The sequence below is a fragment of the Oncorhynchus tshawytscha genome, linkage group LG11 (assembly GCF_018296145.1).
Source record: "Oncorhynchus tshawytscha isolate Ot180627B linkage group LG11, Otsh_v2.0, whole genome shotgun sequence".
Classification (NCBI taxonomy): Eukaryota; Metazoa; Chordata; class Actinopteri; order Salmoniformes; family Salmonidae; genus Oncorhynchus; species Oncorhynchus tshawytscha.
The window spans coordinates 7,694,999-7,714,361 of NC_056439.1; the positions used below are offsets into that span (position 1 = coordinate 7,694,999).

The 19,363-nt window shown below is 40.4% G+C and overlaps 1 protein-coding gene across 1 annotated transcript in view; it reads left to right on the forward strand.

Moving 5' to 3' along the window:
• The first annotated feature begins 3,774 nt into the window (after positions 1-3,774).
• The window catches only part of LOC112261381 (choline transporter-like protein 1), a 34,369-nt gene continuing 18,780 nt past the window's right edge, over positions 3,775-19,363 (forward strand). The window contains exons 1-9 of the mRNA XM_024436665.2: positions 3,775-3,962; positions 4,358-4,447; positions 6,508-6,650; positions 8,168-8,304; positions 8,412-8,505; positions 8,610-8,779; positions 9,493-9,582; positions 10,745-10,893; positions 18,082-18,268. Coding sequence (XP_024292433.1) covers positions 3,819-3,962; positions 4,358-4,447; positions 6,508-6,650; positions 8,168-8,304; positions 8,412-8,505; positions 8,610-8,779; positions 9,493-9,582; positions 10,745-10,893; positions 18,082-18,268 — 1,204 coding nt within the window. The 5' untranslated portion in view covers positions 3,775-3,818. The remainder of the gene's footprint in view (positions 3,963-4,357; positions 4,448-6,507; positions 6,651-8,167; positions 8,305-8,411; positions 8,506-8,609; positions 8,780-9,492; positions 9,583-10,744; positions 10,894-18,081; positions 18,269-19,363) is intronic.

Below are 19,363 nucleotides of genomic sequence, written 5' to 3' on the forward strand. Positions count from 1 at the left end.
GTTATTTCTTTGCACTTGAAAAGAGAAAAAAATCAAATCTATAACGGCACGCAAATGAATAATTTATTGTTAAATATTTAGGAATACTTCTATCAAAAAAACACTTAGTCAGACAACATATGAATTCCTCTCCTAAAATTAAGAATAATAATATAGTTAATAGTTGGCTACAAAGGGATCTATCTAATCCCTCTACCTGTAAAGAGATCAACAAGACATTTCTTGACTTCATCTGGAAAAATAAGTCTCACAAACGTAAAAAGTCAGTCCTCTCAAATAAAAGATCTGGAGGTGTTGGATTTTGTTGACATAAATAACATTTTCAAGATCAATTTGTTGAAAAGATGTTTGGTCAATACAGAATCCATTTGGTATTTCATTCCAAACAATGTGTTCATTAAGTTGGAATGTCTTCATTTTTTTACTGAAATGTAATGATATTCCTGAATGATGACCTGCTGAATTGGCTAGGTTTCACCAACAAGCTTTAATGTCCTGGAAAATATCTTTCCTGCACAACGTTTCCCCACATAATGCTCTTTTGTGGAATAATTCAGACATACAGTACATTCGGAAAGTATTCAGACCCCTTGACTTTTCCCACATTTTGTTATGTTAGTCTTATTCTAAAATGTATTACAAAAACAATTGTCCTCATAAATCTACACACAATACCCCATAATGACAAAGCAAAAACAGGTTTTTATACATTTTTGTAATTTTACAACAAAAGAAATAAACTGAAAAATAACATTTACATAAGTATTTGGACCTTTTATTAAGTACTTTGTCTAAGCACCTTTGACAGTGATTACAGCCTTGAGTCTTCTTGGGTATGAGGCTACAACCTTGGCACACCTGTATTTGGGGAGTTTCTCCCATTCTTCTCTGCAGATCCTCTCGAGATATGTCAGGTTGGACAGGGAGCATCGCTGCACAGCTATTTTCAGGTCTCTCCAGAGATGTTTGATCGGGTTCAAGTCCAGACCCTGGCTGGGCCACTCAAGGACATTCAGAGACTTGTCCCCAAGCCACTCCTGCGTTGTCTTGGCTGTGTGCTTAGGGTTATTGTCCTGTCACCCCAGTCGGAGGTTCTGAGTGCTCTGGAGCAGGTTTTCATCAAGGATCTCTCTGTACTTTGCTCCATTAATCTTTCCCTTGATCCGGACTAGTCTCCCAGTCCCGGCCGCTGCAAAACATGCCCACAGCATGATGCTGCCACCACCATGCTTTAAAGTAGGGATGGTGCCAAGTTTCTTCCAGACATGACGCTTGGTATTCAGGCCAAAGAGTTCAATCTTGGTTCTCATGGTCTGAGAGTACTTTTAGGTGCCTTTTGGCGAACTCCAAATGGGCTGTCATGTTCCTTTTACTGAGGATTTGCCTCTGTCAGGCCACTCTACCATAAAGGCCTAATTGGTGGAGTGCTAAAGAGATGATTGTCCTTCTGGAAGGTTCTCCCATCTCCACAGAGGAACTCTGGAGCTCTGTCAGAGTGACCATCGGGTTCTTGGTCATCTCCCTGACCAAGTGCCTTCTCCCCCGATTGCTCAATTTGGCTGGGCTGCCAGCTCCAGGAAGAGTCTTGGTGGTTTCAAACTTCTTCCATTTAAGAATAATGGAGGCCACTGTGTTCTTGGGGACCTTCAATGCTGCAGACAATTGTTGGTACCCTTCTCCAGATCTGTGCCTCGATACAATCCTGACTCGGAGCTCTACGAACCATTCCTTCGACCTTTTGGCTTGGTTTTTGCTCTGACATGCACTGTCAACTGTGGAACCTTACATAGACAAGTGTGTGCCTTTCCAATTCATGTCCAATCAATTGAATTTAACACAGGTGGACTCCAATCAAGTTGTAGAAACATCTCAAGGGTGATCAATGGAAACAGGATGCATATGAGCTCAATTTCAAGTCTCGTAGCAAAGGGTCTGAATACTTATGTAAATAAGGTATTTATGTTTGACTTTATGGGGTATTATAGGGTATTGTGTGTAGATTGTTGAGGAAAAAATATAATTTAATCAATTTTAGAATAAAGCTGTAACATAGCAAAATGTGGAAAAGGTCAAGGTGTCTGAATACTTCCCGAATGTACTGTAACTGTAAGGAATAAATCATTGTCCTACCCTAGCTGGCATGAGAGGAATATTGACTTTGTTCTTGATGTTTTCGACAACAGGGGTAATATTCTTTCATATTAACAACTTATAACATTGAATGAGTTTCCAACACCTTTCAGAGAGTCTATGTCTGTGATCAAAGCAGTTCCGACACGAATGAAAACTCATCTTAGCTTTGGTGATGATTACAGAGTTGATCCAGAACTCAGTATAGAAGGCGCGGGCTTAACTTGAGAAATCTTGTTGTAACAACAAATGCATAAGACAAATTTTCCATTCATGGAACCAACTTTCACCTAGAGTAAAACGTTTCTGAAACATGCTTATTCCTGACATTGTCTGGGGAAAAAAAGCTTGATTGATGCCTTACGAATATTGTATACCAAACGTATTTAAGGGAGTACACTTTAAGATTCTACATAAGATATATCCATGTATTTATATTTTGTCCAAATTTGTTTATATGAATGATATCTTCCTTTTCTGCGAAAAAAAGAAAGTGACTCACTTGTTCTATGAATGTAAACCTGTGATAGAGTTTTGGGAAAACATCGCAGAATACTTATTTAACTTTTTGAACACTACTCATGTTTTTGACATGAAGGATATAGTATGTTACTATTGCAATGATAACAAGACCATTGAAATTGTGATTTAAAAACAAAAATATTGTTGCCAAATACTTTATACACAAACAAAAATGCCAGAATTCAATACCAAAATGCCAAATATTGTGGGTTGAATTGAATAATCTTGTTAAGACATTATCCATAGTAAATAACAAAAAGAATGACATCTTCCTGAATCATTATAATGAGATTTTTTTCTGAATGAATACAATCTTCACTTACATTTTATTATATTTAATATTTTCTTGTTTATACTTGTTTTGTTTTGTGAGACATGTCAGATGTAGGGATGTACGTTGTTGACAATTTTGTATAATGAATAATAATTATATATATATATAAAATAAAATAAATTAAACTCCTTGACACTCCAGTCATTTGCCAAAGAGAAAAGAAATATTAAAATATTAACATTCTAATAGCAGAAGACAGCAACCGGGCGGTGTTTGTGTGTGTGAATCATCAGACTAGAGTGCTATGCTTCAGAATCAAATCATGAGATACTAGCATCACTCAGGGCAGTGGGATTAGAATGCCATTTCACACTGAATTGTCAGATGATTTTGATATGCTCATTACAAATGGCTCTGGATGGTCAGAGAATGTGCCATTGTCACTGAGGTTCTGATGGAAGTTTATGGTGCTTTTTTTATGCTTCTGTAGTAGCTGAATGTTTTTATGTTCCAAGACAAACAAAAGCACATTTGTTTCCTGGATAACAAAAGTATACTGTGTCCACCAACACCCCAACACGTCAAAATACAATAAAACAAAGCATGTTTTATCTAAAGCAGTTAGCAAATTCTGCAACTTGCATTCATGTTAAAATAACATGCATTTTAATAGAAACATTTTTATTTCTATAAGCTTTTATTCGACAATAGGTGAATGTCTGCAGTAAACTCATTGGAGTTTTCACTGTTTTAATGTCTATGGGTTTTCAGCGTTGCATCCAACGTTTAGCTTACAGTGAAAACGTTTTAGTGCCATAAAATAATATTAGAAAAAAAAACGTATGATTGCAGTGACACTTTCGCCTCCGTTCACAAGGAAAAAGTTCATCGCATGTTCATACACATCCTTGCATCTAATCTGTTTACAAGCGCAGTGTTACAGGCAAGGAAGTTTTGCGGGCACTTTTTGTGTTTTGGAAGTTCCAGTCACTCCCTAAATCGCCTGTCAACAATGGGATGCTGTGGCAGTTCAGAGGTAATCGGGTTTAGGGATATTTAAGACAAAACGTTTGTTTAGATTTTCCAAACTAGTTGCTAACATTATCTGTTTGGGATTACATACCCATTTAGCTACAAAAACGAACAAGTTGTTATCGACTGTCTGCAGATCTTTCGCAGCGTTGTCTGTACTGTATGTAGTTAACTATAGTTGTTTACACTTAAACAACGGACTACTTCCGTGTCTAAAAAAAGAAACGCTTTCATGTTAATTTAGGTGAAAGTAAGTTATTTAGTCAAATACTATACAGTATTTATATGTGTTAGCACTGACTGAGGGGGGAAAAAAGCACGCCAGGTTAAACCAGTGTTGTGCATGCACCAGGCGTTCACAGATGACGAATTTGATTGTTTCCTATTTTTATTTGTTAGCAAAAGCAGCGCGAGTGGAAACCATTGGAGGATCGAAGCTGCACGGATATTCCATGGCTCATCATATTCGCATTGTTCTGTATCGGAATGGTGAGTTTGCTGTGGTTTCTTTGTAGATGACCATGGGCGCGTTCGAGTCGATCACTTTCGTCAAGACTTTGACAAATTCTGGTCACCGCCTTTCAAAGTGTGTAGCGTTATTATAGACATTGTTCGATTTGGGACTACATGTAGACTGCATGACTTTTACAACAACCATGTGATCAAAGGTCATGATCTTTCGACTGCAGTCGCTCCTCACCACAGATTATCCGTTATATTGACCAGATAATCTGGAAAGCAGTCAGGAGGAGGCAAAATCAGGTGGGACCATTCTAGCCAATGAGAGGGCAGATACGCGTGTGACCAGGCACAACGGTTTACCGCAGCCACAAAGTGTATCGTAAAAATTTATAAAAACAAACATTTGCATTTTGGTCCAAATTTAATGTTTAGGGTTAGGCATAATGTTCGCAGTGTGGTTAGGTTTAAAATCACAGTTGGAGTAGTCAAATTGTAGAAATAGGCAGGGTTTATGACTTTGTGGCTGTGTTAACTAGTGACGACCAGGCATAACTGATAGTTTGCTCTCAAAATTGCTGGGATGTAACGTGTCCTATTTATATCAGTATCAGCGGCAAGTTGCCTAGTGGTTATAACGTTGGGCCCGTAACAGAAAGGTTGCAAGATCAAATCCCGGAGCTGACAAGGTAAAAAATCTGTCGTTCTGCCCCTGAAAAGGGCAGTTAACCCATTGTTCTTTGGCTGTCATTGTAAAAAGGAGTTTGTTCTTAACTGACTTGCCAAGTTATAAAGGTTAAACAACCTAATCACGACAAAATTTCTATTAGAGCAAATAAAGCAATACATTTTTTAAATGAAATTTGACACTCATTAACCTCGACAAAAACACCACCTGCTGGAGACGACGGACTTTGGGCCCAGTTATCCCTCTCGCTTCGCCTCTTTCCTCTCTGTCCTCACCAAGTGCAACTTGAAGTCAGAACCAAAGCATTGTGGGAGACAACCTTCTGTTTTGTTGGAAGCAAAAGGCACTACGTGCTATTAAATTGTTGATGTTGCCACTTATCATTGTTTATTACCAATACACGTGGACTATTTTGTGTGGATGACTATTTAGAGCTTAAATAGATCTTTGTCCTTACATCCTTACAATCTAATTGCATAGGCCTACACGTGATCCACATTTCTAATATAAATAAATGAAATATCCTACTTGCTGACAATACAGCTAATGGGTTTATTTAAATATTACTGTAATGTTGTGTCCCATGTCATAGCCTACAACTTGTCTTGTCTGTAACATTGTTGTCACCAAACAATTTCAAACTTGTTGGGTGTATATTTAGTGTGAATACAATTGAATACGTATTGTGGACTACACATGGGTCATTGTTGTCACGACTTCTGCCGGAAGTCGGTCCCTCTCCTTATTCGGGTCGGCGGTCACCGGCCTTCTAGCCATCGCCCATCCACTTTTCATTTTCCATTTGTTTTGTCTTTGTCTTACACACCTGGTTTCAATTCCCCAATGACTTGTTCATTATTTAACCCTCTGTTCCCCCATGTTTGTTTGTGAGTGATTGTTCGTATGTAATACGGTCCGTTATTGTGGGCTCGTTTATTTGTGTTTATTTATTTACTCGTCGATTTCAGTCTACAGACGGCTGCTTTCGCCTTGCCACTCAAACGCGCCCCATGCTGAGTGTGCAACGCTTTCCTCTGGCTTACGTTGAGCACATGCAGATCCTATTGATCTCTTTTTTTTTTCAGTAAGTGGACATTATATTGTAATAACTGTAATGACATATCATAATATGAAGCACACTGGTCAATCCAACCACATGAAGCATAGTGGTACATTCTCTGGCGCCTATTCTGTTCGATTGCATGTATGGAGTAAAATTACACTGTTTATGTTTCGCGAAGGTTATTCGATGGGTCGTTTAGTACATGGCGTTATATACTGATTATTGTAATTACCAGCGTAGTTCAGCTCTACCCTGATATTGTTTTGTGCATTGTCATCGTGATGATGGTGGTGGTGATGATGATCATGTTGTTATTAATGGAAGCTGCTTCCCCGGTAGGCCTGTATCGCTGGTTTCTCCATTTCCACGGGAGCTGCATCCAGGCTCATCTCTGGCTACGACAGCTACGGTAACACCTGCGGTCAGAAGAACGGGAAGATCGAGGGGGTCGAACTCAGTGGCCGGGATCAGACCGACAACAAGTAAGTCGCTTTGGAAATGTGGATCATCTCGAGATGGATGCTTACCAGTTATTAGCCTATCATGGAATAGCAAAGTAATAACAATGTTTTGGTTGAGCTTTCCACTCCCATGACAATGTAGGCTCAGCAGGTTTTGACTCCTCTCTCCTAGCCTGGTTAAACCAGACAGAACACGACCTTCACCATTGTTCAGTGTGATTTAACCAGGCTAGCTCCTCTCCCCCTTCCTCCCCACAATCGACAAGCCTTTGTTGTGGTAGTTTAACATTACCGGTGCACAAACATGGATCTTGTCATTTGGTAATCCAGTTTGCCACTTATACTCTCTTGCTCATCTGATGCAAGGCCTGTTAAAGCCTCAGTGCTCATTTGTTCTGTTGATGGCTTAACTAGTGAGATCATTGGGTTACAGAGGATTATAAACTGGGAGCCCTGAATGCTGATTGGCTGACAGCCGTGGTATATCAGACCGTGTACCACGGGTATGACAAAACAGTTATGTTTACTGCTCTAATTACGTTGGTAACCTGTTTATAATAGTAATAAGACACCTCAGGGGTTTGTGGTATATGACCAATATACCACAGCTAAGGGCTGTATCCAGACACTCCTTGTTGTGCTATGCGATAGAACAGCCCTTAGCCGTGGTATATTGGCCATATACCACAAACCCCTGAAGTGTCTTATTGCTATTATAAACTGGTTACCAACGTAATTCGAGCAGTAAACATAACTGTTTTGTCATACCCGTGGTACACGGTCTGATATACCACGGCTGTCAGCCAATCAGCATTCAGCCCCCCCCCCGCCTTATTGCTTAATTAGCTTGCCAGCACAGTTCATTACTGTAAGACACTTTACTCTAAATCTTACTATACTCACTTCTTGTTACCTGTGGTCAGAAAAAACTGATCTGGGTCTGAAATGGCACTCTATTCTCTATATAATGCACTCTTTTTGACCAGAGCTGGGGTCAATAATAGTCCACTAGGGAATAGGGTGCCATTTCACATGTAGCCTGAGTGCAACAATGTTTTGCATTAATTCATGTCCATGTTCTTTTTTGGGGGGAAGATATTCTAATAAATGATTCATACATCCAGTCCAGTAAGTTTCCATTCTCGCAGTCTCTAGGAACAGTTCCAATGAGACAATGGGCTTTGTTTCTTAAGCTGGGCTGGTTGCCCATTGACGTTTTGACTGAGGGGGCAGCAGGGGCGTTTTGGCTACAGAGATTTGACTGTTTGCTAAGCTCCATCCCACATCACATTTTACACAACCTACCTAGTCAAAAAGTCCACTATGAAAATATACTTAGGACAATATGCAGTTTATTGTATTGCAAGATGGAACCGTACATTTTGCAACATTCAAGGATGTCTACTCAAATGTGCAGATGTTTAGTTCCGTCTTACTTGACTTGGGCCATTGGCAAATACATTCCATCTCCCTCGTTTCAGGACGTTTTTATACTTCCCTGCATCCTTATTGAGGTCCTGTTCTTTGACCTTTCCCAGGTATGTCTTCTTCCTGGACCCCTGCAACATTGACATCCTGAACAGGAAGATCAAGTCCATGGCCCTCTGTGTGTCCAGGTGTCCAGACAGAGAGCTCAAGACGTACACTGACGTCAAAAAGTTTGCACTGCAAAATGGTGAGCGTTCTTCCTGCTCTAATCCGTACTGTATGCATTTATTCCATTGGTAATTGGTGAAAATCAATTGCACAAAGTTTACTTCCTATTTCTCCACTTTTACATAGGATCGGAGCTCTGCTCATACGACATTCCAGTCTTCAGGTATCCAAGCCACGGAGAGAGATCCAAAAAGTGCCCCAAACTCCCCGTGCCACCAAGGTACATTCCTTTTACCAGTGTCAAGTCAACAGCGAGTAAATATAATGACACTCGCGAGACTTATGTTGACGATACCATTTTCCCCATCCTCTCCCCTTGTGCAGTAAGTCTCTCCCGGTGTTCCACCGCTGCACTCCCGTGGACATCTCCTGCTATGCCCAGTTCGCTGAGGCCTTTGTCACCTTCGTCAGTGACAACAGCATGTTGCACAGGGTCATCGCCGGGGTGATGGCCAGCAAGGAGATTATCATGGGCCTCTGTGTGCTGGCTCTAGGTACTGTGCATTCTAAAGTGGGGTTTTATGTTCTACCTGTCCGTATAGCCTCCTAAGGCATAATAGTGCATATCCTAAATAACTTCTCTCGCTCTCTGTATACTGCTTGATTTGATTGTGCCTCAGAGGCCTCTGCTCTCCCCCTAGAAAGTTGCCTTTCCTGAGACGGGGTCAGGAAATGATAACAGGAAATGTCTCCTGGAGGTCTGACGGCATCCAGGGCTCCATGCCGACTTTAAAAAAAAAAGTAGAAACGTTTAGGAGCACACAAAGATATTCGGAGCACAGTGGAGAATATTTGAGATAATAAAGCCGTTTTCTTTGCAGTAATAGTGGAAGCATGACAGTTGTGAATCTGCGCTCAGTGTATGCCCAATGGCACTCGGGCTGCAGTACAGTGAAGTCGCCTAGTCATTGCAACAATTATCATCTGGGTGATTTTCATTCTAGGCGCACTGGTGCTCCTAAATAAAAATGCCAGGTCGCGCAGCAAAATATTTAAGCACATAATGCAAGTAAAAAGGTCGCACTGTAGAGAGCTGGCATCCAAAATAAGTAGTCCCCCCTCCCCCTTAAATTTACACGAAACATCAGCCTTGTGCTTCAATAAATATAGCAGCAAGAATCGTAGCGTTATACAATAATAAGGCATTTTTTTGTCATGACAATAGCATTGTTTTCGTCTCTTTTATTTCTATCCCCTCTGTCTCTAGTCCTCTCCATAATCCTGATGGTGGTGATTCGCTACATCTCTGTCGTGCTGGTCTGGATGCTCACAGCCCTCGTGGTTCTGGGCTCTTTAGGTAAGCTTCCCTCTTACCGACGTCTCAGTGATGTCATGAAAGAGACGACTTTACTAGTGATGGGCATTCCGAGTCTTTTCGGTGAGCCGGATCTTTTGGCTCCGCTCACCTAAAACGAGCCGTTCAGATAATGTTTTTATATCTGATCTCCAGATAATGTTTTTATATCTGATCTCCAGATAATGTTTTTAGAACTGATCTCCAGATAATGTTTTTAGAACAGATCTCCAGATAATGTTTTTATATCTGATCTCCGGATAATGTTTTTATAACTGATCTCCAGATAATGTTTTTGTATCTGATCTCCAGATAATGTTTTTATATATGATCTCCAGATAATGTTTTTATATCTGATCTCCAGATAATGTTTTTAGAACAGATCTCCAGATAATGTTTTATATCTGATCTCCGGATAATGTTTGTATAACCGATCTCCAGATAATGTTTTTATATTTGATCTCCAGATAATGTTTTTATATCTGATCTCCAGATAATGTTTTTAGAACAGATCTCCAGATAATGTTTTATATCTGATCTCCGGATAATGTTTGTATAACCGATCTCCAGATAATGTTTTTATATTTGATCTCCAAATAATGTTTTTATAAATGTTTTTATAACTGATCTCCAGATAATGTTTTTATATCTGATCTCCAGATAATGTTTCTAGAACTGATCTCCAGATAATGTTTTTATAAATGTTTTTAGAACTGATCTCCAGAGAATGTTTTTATATTTGATCTCCAGATAATGTTTTTACAACTGATCTCTAGATAATGTTTTTATAACTGATCTCCAGATAATGTTTTTATATCTGATCTCCAGATAATGTTTTTACAACTGATCTCTAGATAATGTTTTTATATCTGATCTCCAGATAATGTTTTTATATCTAATCTCCAGATAATTGTTGTTGGGAGCTCAAAAAGCAGTAGTAGCAGTATGCAAATCAGGAAGCCAAATGAACAGCTCTTTCACAGGTGCAATTCAATTTCCGCTGTTTGAAAAGAGCCGGCCGTTCTCGAACAACCCATCACTAGTCTTTACCTGGTTCTTCTCTGATATCCATCCAGAAACCAGTGTATAACCAGAAAACTACATTTGACCCAGTATTAGCCTGAACCCAATGGTAGCCTAATGGTTTCGTCCTTGTGCGTTTCAGGCGGGACCGGGGTTCTGTGGTGGCTCTACGTGGACCACAGGATGAATCTGACTGACCAGACTGGTACCACCCCAACACCCCAACAGCAGTTGGCCACAGGCAACGTCCAGGCTCTGCTGGTCTACGCTGTCATTGCCACCGTCTTCACGGTACGTGTGTGTGCATGCGTGCTTGTGTTGCCATGTGTTGTGATTTCTCTGTTTTATATGGGTACCGTGTGTTTATACTGTACTGTGTTTTCAAGTATTTGCTCTTCAAGACCAGATTTGTTTAAGCAACAAGAAAAAGACAGAAATGGCCGGACCCATATTTACATTTTAGACTTTTAGCTTATGCTCTTACAGATTTTTCACCTCAGGGATATTGAACCAGGGATATTGAACCAGCGACCTTTCGGTTACTGGCCCAACACTCATGATTAGGGTTCCGGTGGGAAGTTAAGCACTGGAATTTTGCTTAAATTCATCAAAAAAGTTAGCTTATAACAGTGAAACTTTTTTGTGGGATACACATAAGGCAATTCTAGGTCTTGTGGCATATTTTGGTGAAACTATCCCCAGTTCAATAGAATTGCAACCCTCTGCATGCACAGTGCACACATTCCATCACATGTGCAGTGCACTCTGCCATCACATGTACCACTGATTCTGAAGATCTTGCTCACTAATGAGATGCTATTGAGCTCACACTACTACACTGTCTGAGCCAAGGACTACATGCTTTCTGGTAAGTTTTGATTACAATACTAGGCGGGGTGAATGTATTTTATTTGAGATATATGATTTTCTTTTAACAAGTAAATAGTAGCCTACAGCAAAGTGTGTTTAAATAATTTCTAACTTGTTAACAATTTCTGCTAGTTAGTGTTTGCTACCATGTGGGTTTTAGGTTGCTTGAGCCTGTTAACATTTCTTGGGCAGGCGTTCCACTAGCAGAACCCCTCGACAACATTCCGCTGAAAAGGCAGCGCGCGAAATTCCAAAATAGTTTTTTGAAATATGTAACTTTCACACAATAACACGTCCAATACAGCAAATGAAAGATAAACATCTTACCTCTTAAAGCTAGGGGGCAGAATTTTCACTTTTGGATAAATAGCTGCCCAATTTCAACTTCCTGCTGCTCATGCCAAGAATATAAGATATGCATATTATTCATAGAGTTGGATAGAAAACACTCTGAAGTTTCTAAAACTGTTTGAATCATGTCTGTGAGTATAACAGAACTTATGTAGCAGGCAAAACCCCGAGGACTAACTGTTCAGAATTTTTTTCTTTTTTTCCCATCTCTGTTCCCTAAATTGTCTTTGCCATTGGATATTTAATAGGAACCTATGTTCAGTTCCTACCGCTTCCACACGATGTCGCCAGTCTTTGGAATATGGTTGAGGTTATTCCTTTGTCTTATGAGGAAGTAGGCCAACTCGGAACAGGGGACACTTTTGTGAGTTGCGCAAGACGTGAAGAGCAGAGCTTTTTTCTTTTCGTTCATGTATTGAATACAGATTGCCCTGTCTACAATTTGATCGATTATTAACGTTTAAAAATACCTAACGTTGTATTACAAAAGTAGTTTGAAATATTTTGGCAAGTTTATAGGCAACTTTTGAAATATTTTGTTGTGACGTTGTGTTTTTCAAAGCTGTTTTTTTCTGGATCAAACACGCTTCATAAATGGACATTTTCGATATATATGGATGGAATTAATCATACAAAAGGACCAATTGTGATGTTTATGGGACATATTGGAGTGCCAACAAAAGAAGCTCGTCAAAGGTAATGCATATTTTATATTTTATTTCAGTGTTTTGTGTAGCGCCTGCTACGCTAGCTCCTTTGTTTACTGCTGGTGCAGATGTCTGCAGGCTATCAGATAATAACTTCTTATGCTTTCGCCGAAAAGCATTTTTAAACTCTGACATGTTGGCTGGATTCACAACGAGTGTAGCTTTAATTGAGTATCTTACGTGTGATTTAATGAAAGTTTGAATTTTATAGCATTTTATTTGAATCTGGCGCTCTGCATTTCCCCTGGCAATTGGCCAGTTGAGATGCTAGTGTCTCCCCTATCCATAAGAGGGGAGGAAGTGCAACTTGACACTGTGTATTTGGTAGGCCAAGCTTTGAAAAACTACAAACCTCAGATTCCCACTTCCTGGTTGGATTTTTCTCAGGTTTTCGCCTGCCATATGAGTTCTGTTATACTCACATACATTATTCAAACAGTTGTAGAAACTTCAGAGTGTTTCCTATCCAATACTAATAATAATATGTATATATTAGCATCTGGGACAGAGTAGGAGGCAGTTCACTCTGGGCACGCTATTCATCCAAAAGTGAAAATGCTGCCCCCTATCCCAAAAGAGTTTTAACCGAGGAGTGTTAATTCACCTGTTCCATACATGTTTAATTTTAAAACAATTATCTTACAAAGGAGTTGTTTAATCTAACTGCTTAACTATTTATCTGTACATGGAATTGTATTTGTTGTTCTTTTAGTAATTTTTCTCTCATCTTTACAAGAAAATGCCACAGACACTATCTGATGTGTGGAGACATTTCACAGCAGCTAATGTAGAAGGGAAAGATGTGTACATTTGCAAATACTGTACCAAATCATATATGAAGAATGCAACAAAGATGCAGAATCATATGGCCAAGTGCATAACGTTCCCACAGCACTCACAACAAGCAACCTCTGACAGAAGTCCCTCTACTTCTATTCGAGGTGAAAATTAGGAATCAGACACCTTATTGATAGCAACAGCTCATCGTCCTCCTGGAATCAGAAGTGTTTTTGACTCAATGGTGGAACATAGTCAGAGAAATACTGATGAATTTCTTGCTCGAGCTGTGTATGCAACTGGTTCACCTCTGATGCTCATAAGCAATGTGTATTGGAAGAGATTTCTGAATGTTCTTTGCCCAGCATACACCCCTCCTACCAGACATGCTTTATCTACTCATTTCCTGGATGCAGAGTTCAACAGAGTTCAAGTGAAGGTAAAGCAAATCATAGAGAAAGCAGCCTGTATTGCAATCATCTCTGATGGGTGGTTGAATGTTTGTGGGCAAGGAATAATTAACTACATCATCTCCACCCCTCAACCAGTATTCTACAAGAGCACAGACACAAGGGACAACAGACACACCAGTCTCTACATTGCAGATGAGCTGAAGGCAGTCATCAATGACCTTGGACCACAGAAGGTATTTGCACTGGTGACAGACAATGCTGCGAACATAAAGGCTGCTTGGTCTAAAGTGGAGTCCTACCCTCACATCACACCCATTGGCTGTGCTGCTCATGCATTGAATCTGCTCCTCAAGGACATCATGGCACTGAAAGCAATGGATACACTCTACAAGAGAGCCAAAGAAATGGTTAGGTATGTGAAGGGTCATCAAGTTATAGCAGCAATCTACCTCACCAAGCAAAGTGAGAAGAATAAGAGCACCACATTGAAGCTGCCCAGCAACACCTATTGGGGTGGTGTTGTCATCATGTTTGACAGTCTCCTGGAGGGGAACGAGTCTCTCCAAGAAATGGCCATATCACAGTCTGCCGATATGGACAGCACCATCAAGAGGATCCTCCTGGATGATGTATTTTGGGAGAGAGTGGTAAGCAGTCTGAATCTCCTGAAACCTATAGCAGTAGCCATTGCTCGGTTTGAGGGAGACAAAGCCATCCTGTCTGATGTTCAGACTCTGCTTGCAGATGTAAGAGAAGAAATCCGTACTGCCCACTTCACTGTTGCTCCAAGCAGAGGAAACTGACGTTCTGAAATATATCAAAAAGCGAGAAGCCTTCTGCCTGAAGCCCATACACGCTGCAGCGTACATGTTGGACGCCAAGTAACCTGGCAAGAGCACCCAGTCTGGTGCAGAGATCAACAAGGCCTATGGTGTCATCACTATTGTGTCTCGTCACCTTGGCCTGGATGAGGGCAAGGTTCTTGGCAGTCTGGCAAAGTACACTTCCAAGTAAGGGCTTTGGGATGGAGATGCAATATCGCAGTCATGCCAACATAACTTATCAGCCACCTGGTGGAAGGGACTTTGTGGATCTGAGGCTCTTTCCCCTGTTCCCTCCATCATCCTCCAAATCCCACCAACATCAGCAGCCTCAGAGCGCAACTGGTCCTTGTTTGGGAACACGCACACCAAAGCACGCAACAGCCTGACCAATACAAGGGTTGAAAAATTGGTGGCCATCCGGGCACATTTGAGGCTATTTGAGCCTGACAATGAGCCACCCTCAACAAGGTTGGAAAGTGACAGTGAAGATGAGGCCTCAGAGTCTGATGTTCAAGAGGTGGACATTGAGGGAGAAGACATGGAAGCCTGAGAGGAAGACAACCAAACCTTTAGTTTCTAGACTATCATTTTACAGATGTATGTTGAAAATGTTTTTGGAGATGTGATGGATAATTGGGAATCATTCAATATTCACTTTATTTTGTTGTTCAGTGAAATCATCCAATGTGAAGAGTCAACTCATTTAATTAAAGGTCAATTCTTAACTAAATTGTTTTTTAAAATTTCTATTGGAAGGATTTAATCATTTGCAATTATGTCTACTTATGATAAGGTCAAATGTTTATGTTTCTGTCTCCATATGATGTGGTAAATATATCCAATGTAAAAAAATATCTACATTTAAAAGGTATTAATATGAATGTAATATTTCCGTTAATTCCCACGGAAAGTTTCCACCTCTGAATATTCCCCAAAATGCGCAACCCTAACAGCGCGGCTGTTTAATTTGCGTAGTGGCATGGAGCAGTAGAGTAGAAGCACTTATAGAAAGAAGGTGCACACATTAGGAAAATGTTTAGTAGCCTAGGGTCCGGGAAATATCTGCCTTTATTAAACGCATTTCATGCAATTCTACGTCATTTTACATGACTGGAGACTTTGGTAGAATCCTTTTTAATACCACACAAATAATTGAAATGGCAGGCTACTTTGACATTGAAAAAACGGGAGAATCTGAGATCAATAGAAACGACCTTATTGAATCCATTATTAACCTAGGTGTGTAGAGACATGTTGTAGGCTACAATAAGAGGAGGAAATTATAGTCCTAAAAATGCTTTCCAATTTCACTGACTCGCCCAATGATGCGCAGCTCACTTGCTGGTGATGGCAGATGCGCTCGTGCCAAATGTCTCTCACTCAATATTTGGAAGTTGACCAAAATATGTTGGTAGCCTACAGCAAACTATTCTCTTTTCAGCAACAGCCATTTCCTTCCAAACCTGGGTTTTCTCGATTGTATTTGAAATACTGCGAAAGGCCTGTTTTGTCTGCATGCTGTTTTTTCACTGACAGATTTGCTGCGCGTTCCCGACTGTAGGCTATTCCTAGTTACAATCCACAGCTAGTGGGCTAAATTATAGGCTGTTTCATGGTGTAGTAGGCTATTCTGAATGATTTCCTTTATTTCTGATAGACAGCAGTAATTCTGCTAATTTATTTCAATTTATCAAGGGTGCTGCAGAACCCTTCGCGCGGCTTTGATTCTATAAGGAAATGAATGACGAAGTGCAATTCTGGAGAGATGAGAGTTGCAGGCTCTAGTCTATCAGAACAAATAGAGAGGGAGATATCATAAAATGTTAATTTCATTCTAGTTTTGTGAGGGATACTCACACAGCCACGCTTTGGTCTCAAACAGGTTACAATGTTGGTCAGGTTACAATGTTGGTCAAACTATAAATCCGGACCGGCCCAACCCGAATCAACTCTTAGAATATTAGGCCCGAGCTGAAAATCTACTTTTTCAAGTTACGTTTTTTTGTGGGGGCAGAAGAATAAACGAATAAGCAACTCAAATTAACTTTGATCGCTTTTATTATAATTTTTACATTGCAAAAAGTGAAAATAGTTTTTCATGCCTCGAGATGTACATGATCTGGCTAAATAAGTTCGGGAACAAAACAGTCCAAAATCGAGAGATCCAGCTCAAATTAAGCACTGCATTTACATAAGTATTCAGACCCTTTACTGAGTACTTTGTTTAAGCACCTTTGGCAGCAAATACAGCCTTGAGTCTTCTTGGGTATGAGGCTAGAACCTTGGCACACCTGTATTTGGGGAGTTTCTCCCATTCTTCTCTGCAGATCCTCTCAAGATCTGTCAGGTTGGATGGGGAGCATCGCTGCACAGCTATTTTCAGGTCTCTCCAGAGATGTTTGATCAGGTTCAAGTCCGGACGCTGGCTGGGCCACTCAAGGACATTCAGAGACTTGTCCTGAAGCCACTCCTGGGTTTTCTTGACTGTGTGCTTAGGGTCATTAAGGTTCTGAGCGCTCTGGAGCAAGTTTTCAAGAAGGATCTCTCTGTACTTTCCTCCGTTCATCTTTCCCTCGATCCTGACTAGTCTCCCAGTCCCTGCCACTGAAAAACATCCCCACAGCATGATGCTGCCACCACCATGCTTCACCATAGAGATGGTGCCAGGTTTCCTCCAGACGTGACACTTGGTATTCAGGCCAAAGAGTTCAATCTTGGTTTCATCAAACCAGAGAATCTTGTTTCTCATGGTCTGAGAGTCTTTATGTGCCTTTTGGCGAACTTCAAACAAGCTGTTATGTGCCTTACACTGAGGAGTGGCTTCCGTCTGGCCACTACCATAAAGGCCTGATTGGTGGAGTGCTGCAGAGATGGTTGTCCTTCTGGAAGGTTCTCCCTTCTCCACAGAGGAACTCTGGAGCTCTGTCAGAGTGACCATCGGGTTCTTGGTGACCTCCTTCACCAAGGCCCTTCTCCCCGATTGCTCAGTTTGGCCAGGTGGCCAGCTGTAGGAAGAGTCTTGGTGGTTCCAAACTTTTTCAATTTAAGAATGATGGAAGCCACTGTGTTCTTGGGGATGTTCAATGCTGCAGAAATGTTTTGGTACCCTTCCACAGATCTGTGCCTCAACACAATCCTGTCTTGGAGTTCCACAGACAATTTTCTCAAACTCATGGCTTGGTTTTTGCACTGTCAAGTGTGGGACCTAATACAGACAGTTGTGTGCCTTTCAAAATAATCTCCAATCAAGTTGTAGAAACATCTCAAGGATGATCACTGGAGCTCAATTTCTAATCTCATAGCAAAGGGTCTGAATACTTATGTAAATAAGGTGTTTCTGTTTTTTTTAAATATATATATATAAATTTGCAAATATTTCTAAAAACGTGTTTTCGCTTTGTCACCATGGGCTATTGTGTGTAGATTGATTTTTATTTAATTCATTTTAGAATAGGGCTGTAACATAACAAAAATGTGGAAAAAGTGAAGGGGTCTGAATACTTTCCGAATACTCCATATCCTGTATCCCATTTTCAGGTGATCCTGCTGCTGCTGCTGTTCTTCATGAGGAAGCGCGTGGCACTGACCATCACCCTGTTCCACGTAGCGGGCAAGGTGTTCACTCACCTGCCCCTGCTGGCCCTGCAGCCCTTCTGGACCTTCCTCAGCCTCATGCTCTTCTGGGTGTCCTGGCTCGGTGTGTTCCTCTTCCTCGGAACCACAGGTCAGAATGGAATACAACTTTGTCACGTTGTGAAACAGACATTTTTGTTAATGTCTTTATTTTCCCCTTTCAACAAGATATTTACGTCTAAATAACCCTTTTTGGCGAGGATACCATTTTTTTTTACAGATTTGTTCCAATTTTTTTATGCCCCGAAAAAGAATAAGGTAGTGAATGGACTTGCGTCACTATGGAAAGTTTGGATACTGTACGTATGGACTGTTTGGTTCATTTCATCCTGCTAGTGATGTGATGATTAACCATAGAGATCCTATTAAATTACTAAACGGGCTGTGGCATAGACCCACAAAGTTCCATAATGGGGTGAAAATGGCAGCCATCTTGGTCAGGGAGAAATCCAAAACCAGTTGAATTAGAATAAATGACAGTAGAGGCACGTGATGCATTTCCTGTTTTGCAGGAAAATACAAGTAAGGTATGTGATGCATCAGAAATTGTGTAATGGAATTATAGTCAATATCAAATATTGTCATATAAATACAGTTTTTATGTGTTTTACACACATTGTCTGTATAAATAGCCTCTCAAATATATGTAAACGGACCGTAAATGTCTCAGATTTAGTTTTCTTAGAAAGCTGTGAGTGCTATTATATGAGTACATTTACATGCACACTAATAATTCAATATTAAAATGATTATGGCAGAGTATGGAAATAGTCATGTAAACACCTTACTCTACTTATCTTATTTGGCGTGAGGTCAAAATTGAAGTAAGCATACGCCGATTAAAACACCTGGTTTTCTGAGCATTCTTTCAGATTATTAGGACACGTAAACAGCTTAATCAGCATTCTAGCTGTGTATTTGATGTGCGTATGTGCAGAACCGGTAGCGCAAGCCTCCCTCTTATGCGCGAGTGAAGTGAGTTCGGAAAAACTGAAAATATGCATTTTAGAAACAGTTTTCACATACAAATGTTATATGTCCGAACTCAGAATCAAATAGGCTTGGTCACTTGTGGAACAACATGGTCACTGGTGGAACGTTTATTTTCATTGGTGATTTTCTGCAATTATTTAAGTCCCATCAGGTAGCCTGATTTCAGATGTGTCCATGTAAACAGGATAATTAG